Source organism: Rhinopithecus bieti, unplaced genomic scaffold, assembly GCF_001698545.2.
Source record: "Rhinopithecus bieti isolate Rb0 unplaced genomic scaffold, ASM169854v2 scaffold_5626, whole genome shotgun sequence".
NCBI classification, from domain to species: Eukaryota; Metazoa; Chordata; class Mammalia; order Primates; family Cercopithecidae; genus Rhinopithecus; species Rhinopithecus bieti.
In genome coordinates this window covers 9,795,539-9,810,502 of record NW_016805666.1, presented here as the reverse complement: position 1 = coordinate 9,810,502, position 14,964 = coordinate 9,795,539, and the positions used below count along the sequence as shown (strand labels likewise).

Genomic DNA, 14,964 nt, shown 5'->3' with positions numbered 1-14,964 from the left:
AAATACTAGCCGGGGAGGTGGCGGCGCCTGTAGTCCCAGCTACTCGGGAGGCTGAGGCAGGAGAATGGAGTGAACCCAGGGGCGGAGCTTGCAGTGAGCTGAGATCCGGCCACTGCACTCGCAGCCCAGGCGACAGAGCGAGACTCCGTCTCAAAAAAAAAAAAAAAAAAAAAAAAGCACCAATGCAATTCAGAGGCAGAAATGGTCTTTCAATAAATGACGCTGGATCAATTATATATCCGCATATTAAAAAATCTCTCATTACATGCAAAAATTAGATCAAAGTGGATCAGATCTAAATGTGAAAGGCAAAATAATAAAGCTCCTAGAAGTCCCTTATGACCTAAGGATAGGAAAAATTTCAATGAGTCACTAAAAGCTCTACCTTAAACGAAAGGACTGATAAGGACTTAAAAAATTTTATCCATCAAAAAGCACCATTTTTTGAGGGGAAAAGGGAAAACAAACTCAGTGAAGACATCTGCAATAGATATAACTGATTAGAGTTATTTCTCAAATACATAAAACTTCCTTCAAATCAAGAATAAAACCAATAGAAAAATGTAAAAAGATTTGAACAGACATTGCATCGAACAAGAGAGTCAAAGCAATAAGCACAGGCAAAAAATACTGAAAATCATTAATCATCAGGAACAACCAGCAATAAATAATCATCAATAAAATCATGAGATAACTTTATACATATCCATACTATTCATAATTAAAAATATGGATAATACCAAGGGTTGGTGAGGATGTAGAAAAACTGGTGTATTGTCTCCTATACTGTTGAAATTGTTTTTTTTTTTTGTTTTTTTTTGAGACGGAGTCTGGCTCTGTCGCCCAGGCTGGAGTGCAGTGGCACGATCTTGGCTCACTGCAAGTTCCGCCTCCCGGGTTCACGCCATTCTCCTGCCTCAGCCTCCCGAGTAGCTGGGACTACAGGCACCCACCACCTCACCCAGCTAATTTTTTTTTTTTAGCAGTATCAGCTGGAGAGTAAACATATGCCTACCCTATAACACAGTAATCTCACTCCACGAGAAATGAGTGCTTATGTCTGACAAGGATGTGCAAAAATAGCCACAGCAGCTATACTCATAAAAGATCAAAACTGTAAGTGACTCAACAGTAAAATGAAAAAAATTGTCATATACTTATACAATGGAATAATACATAGCAATTTTAAGAAGCCACCTGACTGATCATTAAGCTAAACTCTTAAAATTGGTACCCTTACTGAATATATGTTTTAATTCAATTAAAAATTAAATAAAGAGGTCAGGTGCAGTGGCTCACGTCTGTAATCCCAACACTTTGGGGGAGCTGAGGCAGGATCACTTGAGGTTAGGAGCTTAGGCAACATAGTGAGACCCCATCTCTACAAAACAATTTTAAAAATCAGCTGGGCATGAAGTCCTAGACACTTGGGAGGCTGATGTGGGAGCATCGCTTGAGCCCAGGAATTCAAGGCTACAGTGAACTACAATTGTGTCATTGCACTGCAGCCTGAGCAACTGAGTGAGATCATGTCTCAAATAAAAGAATATTTTTATAGACTTTCCCCATCTCTTTACTGGGTATTTTTTTTTTTTTTTCTTACAGAGTCTTGCTTTGTTGCCCAGGCTGGAGTACAGTGGTGCAATCTCAGCTCACTGCAACCTCTGCTTCCCGGGTTCAAGCAATTCTCCTGCCTCAGCCTCCTGAGTAGCTGGGACTACAGGCACTTGCCACCATGCCTGGCTAATTATTTGTATTTTTAGTAGAGACGGGGTTTCACCATGTTAGCCAGGATGGTCTCAATCTCCTGACCTCGTGATCCTCCCGCCTCAGCCTCCCAAAGTGCTGGGATTACCAGTGTTAGCCACCGCACCTGGCCTCTTTTTTAAGAGATAGGTCTCATTATGTTGCCCAGGCTGGAGTATAGTGGTTAGACACAAATGCAATAATAGTGCACTATATCCCCCAAACTCCTGGGTTCAAAAAACCTTCCTGCCTCGGCCTCCCAAGTAATTGGGGCCACAGGCACGCACCATTGTGCCTGGCTTTTTTCCTTTTTGATGTGAAGAAGTCTTAATATGGTAGGAAAATCAGCTCTTGGTGATATTAAGTAGAGAAAAGGAGCAGTGTTAGAGAGGTATCTTAAGATTGTAGGAAGGTCTCTCCTATTTCCTTAAGATAAGGAGTATGTAAACATGTTCATGTGCTGATGGTAATGATCCAGTAGACAGAGAATTTGATTATGCAAAAGAGAGAAGGGACAGCTGCAAAAACAATCCCCTCTGCAGACAATAAATAATGACATTCAGTACACAAATGGAAGACCTGGTTTTCAACAGAACAATGACAGGGACTCCCATTATAACACAAGTGAAAGTGGAGTTTTGGGGGAAAAATATAGTTACATAGGTATATCTGAAAGTGGAAAAATAAGGAAATTCTCTTCTAGGTGCTTATATGAAATATGAAGTGAGATAATCAGTTACGACTGAATAGTAGCTGGCAAGTGAAGGTTTGAGGGGAGGGAAAAATTCTTAGAGTGGGAGAGTGAATTAGGATAAGAAATGTAGTAGGACTGCAGGCAAGAATAAGGCACCAAATAAGGCACCATCTATGATTTATGGCCATACGTAAAAAGCATAGTTTTGTGCTCTTTTCCAGCCACGTTCTGCTTTTTAGGAACCATAAATGAAATAGCAGAGTTTGGCTGCACCAGTGTTGGGGGATTCTGCTACGAAGAAGGGGGCAAAGGACTTGAAGACGTGCAATGAAGTGAACATGATGATAAATCATGGAATCTAAGCTAATGCAAACAGAAAAATTGAGACAAGGGGCAACAAATTAATAACATCAAATGACTGAAGGTCAAAATGAGGTTGAATTGCTAGAATAGAGGTGAATGAACTGAGGGTTGTAGTCACAGAATGGGATGATTAAATTGATATTTTAGAGGTGATGAAAGTGTTAATAATTATAGATAATAAAATCTAAAGTATTATCTTGGAAGCAAGTAACTGAGTTGAAGTGGAGGGCAGGATAGTCAGAAAGAGATGAAGAAACCAGAAAGTCAGGGTGTTGGATGAAACATTAGTGTGGTTTCCGGACATGACCAGGAACGACAGCATGAATAATAGTGGCAAAATGACAATGGGCCTTCGCGCTGAAGTCTTCAGTGACTAAAGCCAGACTCATGAGGAGAACACTAGATCACCGCAGCCAGGGACAGGCAGTAAGTTGAATGGCCTGACAGCAGGGTGACAGTGAGGGCTTCAGAAGAACTGATAAGTACAAATCACTCACGTAAAAAAATTTTAAACAAAAGTGCTTTTTAAAAAACACAAATAAATTGTTTATGAATTGCATACGCAGAAGTGTACAACAAAACCAACATCTATAGTTGTCTAAGAAGGGAAGAGAATGGAAGCAAAACATTAAGTTGAAACTGCAAGGTGAAATTCAGGTTTTTCATAATGCTTTATTAGTTCAACAACAGAAGGGGGAAAAGCAACATAACCGGCCGGGTACGGTGGCTCATGCCTACATAATCCCAGCACTTTGGGAGGCCGAGGTGGGCAGATCATCTGAGGTTGGGAGTTCGAGACCAGCCTGAACAACATGGAAAAACGCCGTCTCTACTAAAAATACAAAATTAGCTGGGAGTGGTGGCGCATGCCTGTAATCCCAGCTACTGAGGCAAGAGAATGGCTTGAACCCGGGAGACGGAGGTTGTGGTGATCAGAGATTACGCCACTGTACTCCAGCCTGGGCAACAGAGCGAGACTCTGTCTCAAACAAAACAAAACAAAACACAACAACAACAACAAAAATACATATATAGAATATAAAATAAGGCCGGGCGCGGTGGCTCAAGCCTGTAATCCCAGCACTCTGGGAGGCCGAGACGGGCGGATCACGAGGTCAGGAGATCGAGACCATCCTGGCTGACACGGAGAAACCCCGTCTCTACTAAAAAAAATACAAAACTAGCTGGGCGAGGTGGCGGGCGCCTGTAGTCCCAGCTACTCGGGAGGCTGAGGCAGGAGAATGGCGTAAATCCGGGAGGCGGAGCTTGCAGTGAGCTGAGATCCGGCCACTGCACTCCAGCCTGGGCGACAGAGTGAGACTCCGCCCCAAAAAAAAAAAAAAAAAAAAAAAAGAATATAAAATAAGAAACCTAAAAATACATAAGTACTTTAAGAACAATTTAATCAACTGCAACACAATTGAACTGCATACAAATGTAAGCACTAGAACCCAAAAGTACAAAGATAAATAGTATCTGTCCTCATGTACCTAAGAGCATAGAAAATACCCTAAGTTTTAGATACATTGTAAGTCAGTGTTTCTCAAAGTGCAGGCCATGAACTAGCAGCACCAGAAACATCAGAATTACAGGCATACCTCAGAGATACTATAGTTACATACCACAGCGATTAAGCAAATATTGCAATAAAGACTGTCATATGAATTTTTTGATTTCTCAGTGCATGTATAAGTTATGTTTATACTATATTAAGGAATAGCATTATGTCTAAAAATACAATGTACAGGCCTCAGTCTAAAAATACTTCACTGCTCAAAAAATGCTAACAATCACCTGAGCCTTCAGCAAGTTGCAATGTTTTTGCTGGTCGAGCGTCTTGCCTTGATATTGCTGGTCTTGACACTGAGGGTGGTAGTTGCTGAAGGGTAGAGTGCCTGTGCTAATTTCTTAAAATAAGACAAAAATGCAGCTGGCCGCATCCACTGACTCTTCCTTTCACAAAAGATTTCTCTGAAGCATGTGATGCTGTTTGATAGCATTTTACCCACAGTAGAACTTCTTTCAAAATTGAAGTGAATCCTCTCAAACCCTACCACTGCTTTAACAACTAAGTTTATGTAATATTCCAAAATCCTTTGTTGCTTTCAACAATGTTCACATCGTCTTCACCTACCAGGAGTAGATTCCATCTCAAGAAGCCACTTTTATCTATAAGAAGTGACTCCTTAGTTGCTGAAGTTTTACCATGAGGTTGCAGCAATTCAGGCTCCACTTCTAACTCTAGTTCTCTTATTATTTCTACCAATTTGCAGTAACTTCCTCCATTGAAGTTTTGACCTGGTCCAAGTCATCCAAGAGAGCTGGAATCAACATCTTTCAAACTCCTGTTAATGTTGATACTGTGACCTCCTCCCATGAATCATGAATGTCCTCAATGGGATCTAGACTGGTAAATCCTTTGCAGAAGGTTTTCAACTTACTTTGCCCAGATCCATCAGAGGAATCACTATCTATGGCAGCTATGGCTTTATGAAATGTATTTCTTAAATAGTAAGACTTGAAAGTCAAAATTATTCCTTGATCCATGGGCTACAGAATGGATGACAAGTTGGTAAGCATCAAAACGACACGGGTCTCCTTGCACGTTGCCATCATAGCTCTTGGGCAGCTAGGTGCCTTGTCTAAGAGCAGTAATATTTTGAAAGAATTTTTTTTGTTGTTTTTTTTCTGAGCAGTAGGTTTCAATAGTTGGCTTACAATATTCGGTCAACCATGCTGTAAACAGATATGCTGTCACTCAGACTTTGTTGTTTAAGTTACAGAGCACAGGTTTTGTTACAGTTATGCAGAACAGGCAGATGGGCTTAGCATAATTCCTTGGATTTCTGGACTGGTAAATGAGCATTGACTTCAACTGAAAATCACCAGCTGCAATAGCAACTAACATGAAAGTCAGCCTGTACTTTGAATCTTTGAAGTCAGGCACTGACTTATCCTCTCTAGCTGTGGAAGTCCTAGAAGGTATCTTTTTCCAGTAGAAGGCTGTTTCATCTACGTTGGAAAACTGCTGTTTCTTGTAACCACTTCCATTCAGTATCTTAGCTAGATCTTCTGGGTAACTTGCTGCAGCTTCTACATCAGCACTTGCTGCTTTACCTGCACTTGCATGTTATAGAGACGACTTCTTTCCCTCAACCTCATGAACCAACCCCTGCTAGCCTCACATTTCTCTTCTACAGCTTCCTCATCTCTCTCAGACTCACAGTTAGGGTCTTGTTCTGGGTGAGGCTTCGGCTTGAAGGAATCTTAGGACTGGTTTGATCTACCTAGACCACTTCAAACTTGCCCACATCAGCAATCAGACTGCTTTACTTTCTTATCATTAGTGTGTTCACTGTAACAGTACTTTTAATTTCCTTCAAGAACTTTTCTTTGGCATTCACAACTTGGCTAAATGCAGCAAGAGGTCTAGCTTTCTCCCTTTACTGCCATTGGACATGCCTTCCTCACTAAGTTGAATCATTTTGACTTAAAATGAGAAATATGCAACTTGTCTTTTCACTTGAACACTTAGAGGTCATTGTAGAGTTATTAACTGGCCTAATCTCAATATTGTTGTATCTTGGGGAATAGGGAGGCCCGAGGAGAGCGAGAGAAACAGGGAATGACCAGTCATCTGAGGAGCAGTCAGAACACACTGATCTACGAAGTATCTGCTGTCTTATACGAGTGTGTGTAGCACCTCAAAACAATTAAAATAGTTAAACATCAAAGACCAGTGATCACAGATTACTGTAATAGGTATCACAATCATAATGAAAAAGTGTGAAATATTGCGAGATTTACCAAAATGTGACACAGAGACATTAAGAGACATGAAGTGAGAACATGTTACTGAAGAAAAAAAGGTGCGGGTAAATTTGCTCAATGCAGGATTGCCATAAACCTTCAATTTGTAAAAAATGTAGTCTCTGTGAAGTGCAATAAAGCAAGGAACAATAAAATGAGGTATGCCTGCACTTTGCTTGTTAAAAGAATGAACTGCTTGTTAAAGCAAATTTTCTGAGCTCAATTGGAAAACTATTAGAACAAAACACTTTCAGTATTTGCAAATGTTCTTTAGTGACTATTATTTACATAAAAGTTTGAAAATCAACCCTTTAAATGTAAGAGTAATTACTACTATAAAATAATAAAGGTAAAAAGGATCCCCTTTCTAATTATAAAATTTTGACTTAAAGTAGATTTAAAAAAAAAAGAGTAGATTAAAATGCTTAATTGTTCCTTTAAAAAATTTGCATAATGTTTAAACTTTATTATACTGAGAACATTTCACTAATGGCCTAACAACTGAAGAAATAAGATAAACTTAAGCAAATATATGCTAACAGACTTACAGTTGGTGATATCAGGTGGTGCATAGCCATCATTCATATACATACTTGTGGGTTTTGCCACTTTCAAATAAACAAAATCAGATGTGTTCTTTAAGGCAGTTACTGCTTCTTCATGAGTAACTTCTTCTAAACATACGTTATTCACCTAAAAAAAAATCCCAAAAGACATTTATGACATTTTCACTTGTTTTCTGAGTTTTGGAAACAATTTCACGAAAAGAAAGGGAAAATAAGAGAGCGATTTAAGGAAAATAAAAGTATGCAGAAAGAAAATACCCATGTTTGATGTCTATGATCTCAGTAAGTTGTTTATCATGACATGTGAAGTTGTTGTATGTTAACAGAATAGCCCATCTTGATTCCAGCCTCCATCCCTCCTATTCTCCCAGTCTTGATTTTCTCTCATTCTTAGGCATTTAGGAATGTGTGTGGATGCGTTTTAGACTTTTTCTTCTTTAAAGAAATGAAAACATATTAAAATTTTTGTTCTTACGTTAGAATTTTTAATGTAAGGTACTAGAATTTTTAATGTAAGGTACCTTAGAGACTGTTCCATGTTGGAACACAAATTAATAGAATTACTACACTGTTTAAAAAAAAAAAAAAAAAAAAAAAAAAAAAAAAAAAAAAAAAAAAAAAAAAAAACAACAACGGCTGCACAGTAGCCCATTGTGTGGCTATATCATAATTTATTAAATATTATATCTGTTAATATTCCCATATTTAAATAGGAAAACTATTAGAACACAAGTGAGCACAGATATTTAAATTGTTCTCCTAAATGGTTTTAGTAAATTTACACTCACTACCACAGCATAAGAGAGTGCCCACCTACTTAGACCTTTGCCAACATTAAACATTATCGATTTTAAAAATCTGTAAAATGATGCATGTTTCAATTTATACATCAGTTTTAAATTTCTGCTTCTGTAATGCTCAAGTTGAATTTGTTTTTCAGTTGTTTGTTGGCTATTCATCTATCTTCTGTATAGAAACACAACCGATTTTTAGGTAGTGATGTATCCTGCAACCAGTGCTAAACTAATTTATTAGTCTATGAGCAGGTTCCCTAGGATATTCTACATACAATATGATGACATCTGCAAATATAGTTTTATTTCTTCCTTTCTAATCTGATTTGTTTTTCTTTTTCTTTTCTTATTGCCCTGGACAGAATCTCAAGGATAAGACTGATTAGAAGCGGTAGTTTGTGTCTTTCTAGCAATCTGTTAATTTCATCTAAGTTACCTCAGGTGTTAGCACATAGCTACTCACAACAGTCTCTTGTTTTCCCTCTTTCATTCTTGCTTTCAGAAATTTCAGCCTTCTCTCTTTTTACTTGGCTGGTCTGAAGTTTTCATTTTGTTGATTTTATCAAGGGACCAACTTTCAGTTTTGTCTATCTTCTCTACATCTTTTCTATTACCTATTTCAGTAATTTCTGCTCTAATCTTTATTATTTCCACCCTTCTGTTTGCTTTAGATTTAGATTGTTCTTCTCTTTGATACATTATTTTTGCAAATGAATAAAACATTATTAATGTTTCTGTTTTAAATTATCTTGTATTAACAATATTAACTTTAATATATTTTTCATTTTCCTAATTTGTACCTTTATAATTGACAACAGCAGTTTTTAATATTTTCACAAAAAAATTTAAAGGTCACAGAAGAATAATTTCCCTTCATTGATTATTAACATTGCTTTGCAGAGTTTCAGCAGCATGGTCATTTTTATGGCTCCACATTACCATGCAAAGCAAGGACGGCCTGCATTTTGAAATACACATTAAATAGCTGTGGTATACTGTTGAATTACATATTAAATAGCTGTGGTATACTGTTGAATTACATATTAAATAGCTGTGGTATACTGTTGAATTACATATTAAATAGCTGTGGTATACTGTTGAAATACTTAATTAAATAGCTGTGGTATACTGTTGAATACATTATTAATAGCTGTGGTATACTGTTGAATTGCATATTAAATAGCTGTGGCATACTGTTGAATTGCATATTAAATACCTAATGATATACTGTTGAATTGCGTATTAAACAGCTGTGGTATACTGTTGAAATACATATTAAATAGCTGTGGTATACTGCTGAATTACATATTCAATAGCTGTGGTATACTGTTTCTTTGGTGGCCTAGAATAAGCCATGCATCCTGGTATTCACACCCTTGTAAAAATCTCTTTCTACACTGAATTTTGCTTGTCCACATAACTAGCTTTAGCCAATGAGGTACAGTAATTGCGAAGGAAAGAGAGGATTGATAAAAATACATCGGTGCTTATCTTCTTTGGAAAGCTCACTTTTAGAACCTAGCCACCATCCTGTGTGAAACTCAACCTAACTACGCTAAGAGGCCACTGGAGAATTAAGCACCTGGCTAACAGTGCCAGTTGAGTTCCCAGCTAAGCACCAACCTGGCCACCACATGTGTGGGCCAACCTAGCAGTGGATTATGTGGCCTGGTAAAGCAAAGACAAGTTGTTCCTGCCAAGCCCTATCCAATCTGAAGACTTGTAAACAAATACATGAGTGGTGTTTTTTAGCCATTAATCTTTGTGTTTTCTCACATATCACTAGATAACTGATACAAGAGCTGACACAATTTGCTGAGGGATTCAATGTGGAATGTGTAGGATGATGATCCCAACATTTTAGATCAGAGAAAAGTTATTTGACCATTTACCAGAGTCTTGATCTACACGTTAAAAAATAGTGACCTTGGGAGTGAATCGTAAAGAGGAGAAAATGTACAAGGAGGGAGTCCTGGATTACTTCAACGTTTAGAGGTTAGGGATATGAGGAGGCACCAGACATCAGAATGACAGGCTGGAGTGGCTACTAAGAAGAGAATTTCCAAGATAAAGGGTGACTGTTAGGCAAATGAAAAAGTGTTACAAGAAGGAGGGTGTGTCAAACTCCAGCCAGGTCAGTCAATTAAGACAAGGACTGAGCACTGAATGATTTCAGTGTAATTAAGAGAAGAAAGGCCTCTTTAAAAGTTGATTTAAAAGAGAATGAGTCTTGCCACAATGGTATCAGCACAGGTTGCTGTCTCCTACCACCAAAACCAGTTCCAGAGAAACGATAAAGGAAAACATGGTAGCCAATCAATTAAAAAGTAAAAGTGAGAAAATTAGTGGCAACAGATGGCTGTCTTGACTCTGCGTTTGCGTGTGAGTGATGGTGAGACGATGCTGGTTACAGTTCGAGGGAAGAGTGGTGATCTTAGCTGTGAAAGGATAAGTTAGAGAAACGTAGTTCAAGTTCTGCTCTTTCCTTTTCCCTATCATTAACTAAAAATACAGTCTCCCTGCAACAATAAAAAGTACTCAACAGGATGCAGAACAAAGGAATCTTTTATATATTGCTGATGCAAATTTTTACAAGCAGCCTGGAAAACAACAGGATGGTTTTTAAAAAGAATGCTACTAGCAGGATAATCAACGATCCCGTGACAGTCAAGTAAAATTCTTGTATATGTTCATCAGAACACACAGCAGCTCTTCCTAAGAAAATTATTCATAATACCAAAAAAAAAAAAAGACTTAAAATAGAATTTTAAAAACCAGTACTTGCTAGTATATTTTTAAAAACCAACTTCCTACCATGCCAGAACCAGTTTCTGTGCCTTTTCAGATTCTGCTAGGCCTTGGCTGCTTGCTCAGTGGAGAGTCCTGACTACTACTACTTTCATCTTGCCTCCTGCCCTTCCCAGTTTTCTCAGCCCCTTCTGGCTGGGATTGGGCATGGCTGATGTGCTCCACACAGTGAGAGCCACAGCACGTCACAGACCCACGTCTGACCTGTCTACACCACTGCAGCTCCACCAGTTTTGGGCTTGGGTGAACGTTGTGCCAGGGTAGACAAGAGACAGGAGAATAAAAGGGGCCAGCAGATAAACCTTTCTTGTGTTTCTCTGGATGGCTGGATGTAAGGTTTATGATGCCTGGATGGTTTCTACAGTGTCTGCCTGGAAGACTGTTCTACATGACAAGCAACAAGGTACCTTAGAAAATTACAGCCAGCTCAGACACATTCTACCTTCTACTGGCTCTCATTCATTCTCTGCTTCACTTCTCATTTTCACTCACTCTCGCCTTCTTGAGATGACACCTTAGCACATTAGCTTTTCTTCAGATTCTGTTTCCCTAAGGAACATGGGCTGAGACAGTTACTGATTGATATGATATGGCTGTGTCCCCACCCAAATTCTGAATTGTAATCCCCACGTGTTGAGGGAGGGACCTTGTAGAAGGTGATTAGATCATGGAGGTGGCTCCCTGATGATATTCTCTTGATAGTGAGTGAGTCTCATGAGATGAGACTGTTTTATAAGCATCTGGCATCTCCCCTGCTGGTATGTGAAGAAGGGTGTGTTTGCTTTCCCCAACCCCCAACACCATGATTTTAAGTTTCCTGAGGCTGGTGAGTCAATTAGACCTCTTTCCTTTATAAATTACCCAGTCTCGGGTAATTCTGCATAGCAGTGTGAAAACAAACTAATACACTGATGAAGATTAGACAAATAAATTGCAGTATAGATATACAGTGGAATATTACATAGAGATAAAATGAATGAACTTCAGCTCTAAGCAATGATATGGGTAAGTCTCAGTAAAACAATATTAAGTGAAAAAAATACTGGAGACGAAGTCTCATACAGTGCAATAGCGTTCTGAAAAAGCTTCAAAACAATACTAAACACAATTATTTAGGCATATGTATGCAATTAAACTTTTTTTTTTTGAGATGGGCTCTCACTCTGTCACCCAGACTGGAGTACAATGGGACAACCACAGCTCACTGTAACCTCAACCTCCTGGGCTCAAGTGATCTTCCCACCTCAGCCTCCTGAGGAGCTGGGACTACAGGTGTGTATCACCAGGCCTGGCTAATTTCTGTATTTGCTGTAGAGACAGGGTTTTGCCATGCAGACCAGGCTGGTCTTAAACTCCTGGGCACAAGCAATCTGCCTACCTCAGCCTCCCAAAGTGCCAAGATTACAGACAGGTGTGAGCCACTATACCTGGCCTAATTAAACAATTTTTAAGAAGCAAAGGAATAAGAAACACAAAATGGTTGATGTTCTCACTCTTGGGCTGGGTAATTACTAGGTTTCATTATATTATTAAGTAAAGTAAAACACAAAAGGGTCATACATAAACAAATGATGACGCTGTTTTAGAAATCTAAGGATTATGATGAAACACGCTGTGCCTACAAGCCCTCAACCCTTCAACAACAATGAAGGAATAAAAGGAAAAGGGAGGAGGAGCTGGCAGAGAAAACAGAAATGACAAATAAAGATATTACCAAGAATCATTTTTTAGGATTTGATACAGCAAGGCTAGGATTTGCTAATTTAAGTATCATTTAGACCTTTTTGGTATGGAGAAATTCCAGTATCTATTAGAAAAAATCAGACAACAAAATGATTTAAAAGACAATAGATTTCTTATACTTACTGCTAGAAGTTTATCTCCAATCTGGAGTTTGCCATCCTTATGTGCTGCACCTCCTTCAATTATTTTGGTTACATAGATGCTATTATCCCCAGGAATATGCTGATTTCCAACACCTCCAGCAATGCTGAACCCAAGACCTGTTTGGAAAACACTAGTTTTAGATTCTCATCCATAAATATGAACTTAAGCCCAGAAAGAAATGGTTGAAAACTACAAGGTAATAATTCCACCACACTAATATTTTTTAAAATAGAAAAGAACCCATTTAGTTATCTACTAGTATATGTTCTGCAATCAAGCGACACTTATAAATATAGCTGCTCCTAGAGTTATGAATAGATTCCTTTTATCCCACACGTTCCTTCTTAGTATCTTCTCGCAAATGCACTTGTTATTCCAAAGTGACATTGCAAAATTATGTTTTACTTTTGTTTCCATCATAATTATGCTCACCTACACTTTCAATATTTTCACTAGAATAAAACAATTGAGAAGAAATAATAAGATTGTCTGGTGGTGGTGGGCAGAACCAATAGGCTTTAAAATGTGAATACTTTTGCTCTTTTCATTATTCTATGAATTAACAATTTTAAGTAGGGAATTTCTGTAATTCTTAAATCCTATAGCTTCAATATCAGAAAATTTCTCAGCTCTCCATTCCTTTTTCATTTGTTGAAATCCTCCCTCTTCCATGAAGCCACATATTTAAACTAATATTTCCATTTATCCTCAATTCATCAATGTTTTAAAATTCTGAAATCACATCTTAACAGTCCTTTACTGCAGATGTAACTGCTCATAATACATATTAAAAACACTTCTTTTAACTTAGCCTGTGTATCTGCATTTAAAGTACTTTGTAGATTAATTATCACAAGTTAGTATCAATACTATACTTAACTTCAAGTGTTCTAGGACACAAATATTTCACTCTTAATGCTAGAAGTCTTCAATATAGTAATACTTAATACCAATAGGGAGAAATCCACTTAACAGAACAAGTAGGTATTTTGTTCCCTACTTTTAAAAATTCTTAAAAACATGCTGAGCAAATATTGAATATAAAATCATAAAACTTATAAATCTATAAATATGCTCACTGCGGCAAAATGTATAAAATGTATACATTGACAAACATAAGAATTTTGGGCCAGGTGCAGTGGCTCACACTGTAATACCAGCACTCTGCGGGGCTGAGGTGGGAGAACTGCTTGAGCCCAGGAGTTTGAGACCAGCCTAGGCAATGCAGGGAGACCTCCATCTCCACAAAAAACAAAAAAATCAGCCCAGTGTGGTGGCACGTGCATGTCGTCCAAGCTACTTGGGAGGGTGAGGTGAGAGGATCGCTTGAGCTCAGGAGACTGAGCCTACAGTAAGCCATGACTGCACCACTGGACTCCAGCCAGAGTGACAGGGCAAAACCCTGCCTCTAAAAACAACCCCCCACCCAAAAAACAGGAACTTTTCAAATGCTGCAATCTTGGTAGAAATGTAAATATTCTAAAATGCAATGTAAGACAAAAATCATTAGAAATAACAGAGAAATTAAAATCCACTCAAGTTCTGTAGTGTATTAATAATATTGTTCATCTTGAAATCTATGTCACAGATAAAGTTCATTGGAATATTTAACTCAGAGATTTCTTAAAGATTTATCTTAGTTTGACTTACCACATACCTTTAGGACCTTTAATCAGCTTTATTTCCATTATTTTTTCTGATACTGGTTTCCTTCTTTTTACATACAAGCGTACGATAGACCCTGCTTCTTTCAACGCTTCAACTGCTTTGCTATGTGTTACATCACGAACATCTACTTCATTTACTCGTAATATACAGTCGTTGACCCTGAGAAAACAATTAAATATAAAAAATAAAAATTAAATATAATTTAAATATTAATTTTCCACTTCACCAATTTTTTGTTACTTTTTTTTTAAGGTAAAGAGAATTATAAATAATTCTGGAGTAAATCCAGAATGAAGAAAGTATATAAAAAATGAATATAAACAAATACAAACATTTCCCAAGGGTCAGCAAAAGGAACAAAAGAAATAGTGAAAATAATAGATTATACAAAAATATTAAACAATAATTACAGCTACCATTTGTATACTTACTGCATGCTTATTCTGTGTCAGCATTAAGATATACTTTATAAAAATAGCAAACATTTATTTAGCACTAATGACATGCTAGACACTTTCTTGGTGTTTTAACCCTCATGACACCTGTAAGCTAAATATGTATTTTAATCCCTATTTTACAGATGGAGAAATTGAGGCAAAAATAATTTAAATAACTTTCCTAAAGCCAC

The 14,964-nt window shown here is 37.7% G+C and overlaps 1 protein-coding gene across 14 annotated transcripts in view; it reads right to left on the bottom strand.

The window, feature by feature from the left end:
• The window catches only part of DLG1 (discs large MAGUK scaffold protein 1), a 270,543-nt gene that overhangs the window by 71,178 nt on the left and 184,401 nt on the right, over positions 1-14,964 (bottom strand). For all 14 annotated transcript variants that reach the window (XR_001885869.1, XR_001885870.1, XM_017873496.1 and 11 more), the window contains 3 exons: positions 14,326-14,495; positions 12,648-12,784; positions 7,162-7,306 (listed from right to left, as the gene is read on the bottom strand). Coding sequence is in view for 12 of the 14 variants with exons in the window: in XM_017873496.1 (XP_017728985.1) it covers positions 7,162-7,306; positions 12,648-12,784; positions 14,326-14,495 (452 nt within the window). In the remaining 2 variants the exon portion in view is untranslated. The remainder of the gene's footprint in view (positions 1-7,161; positions 7,307-12,647; positions 12,785-14,325; positions 14,496-14,964) is intronic.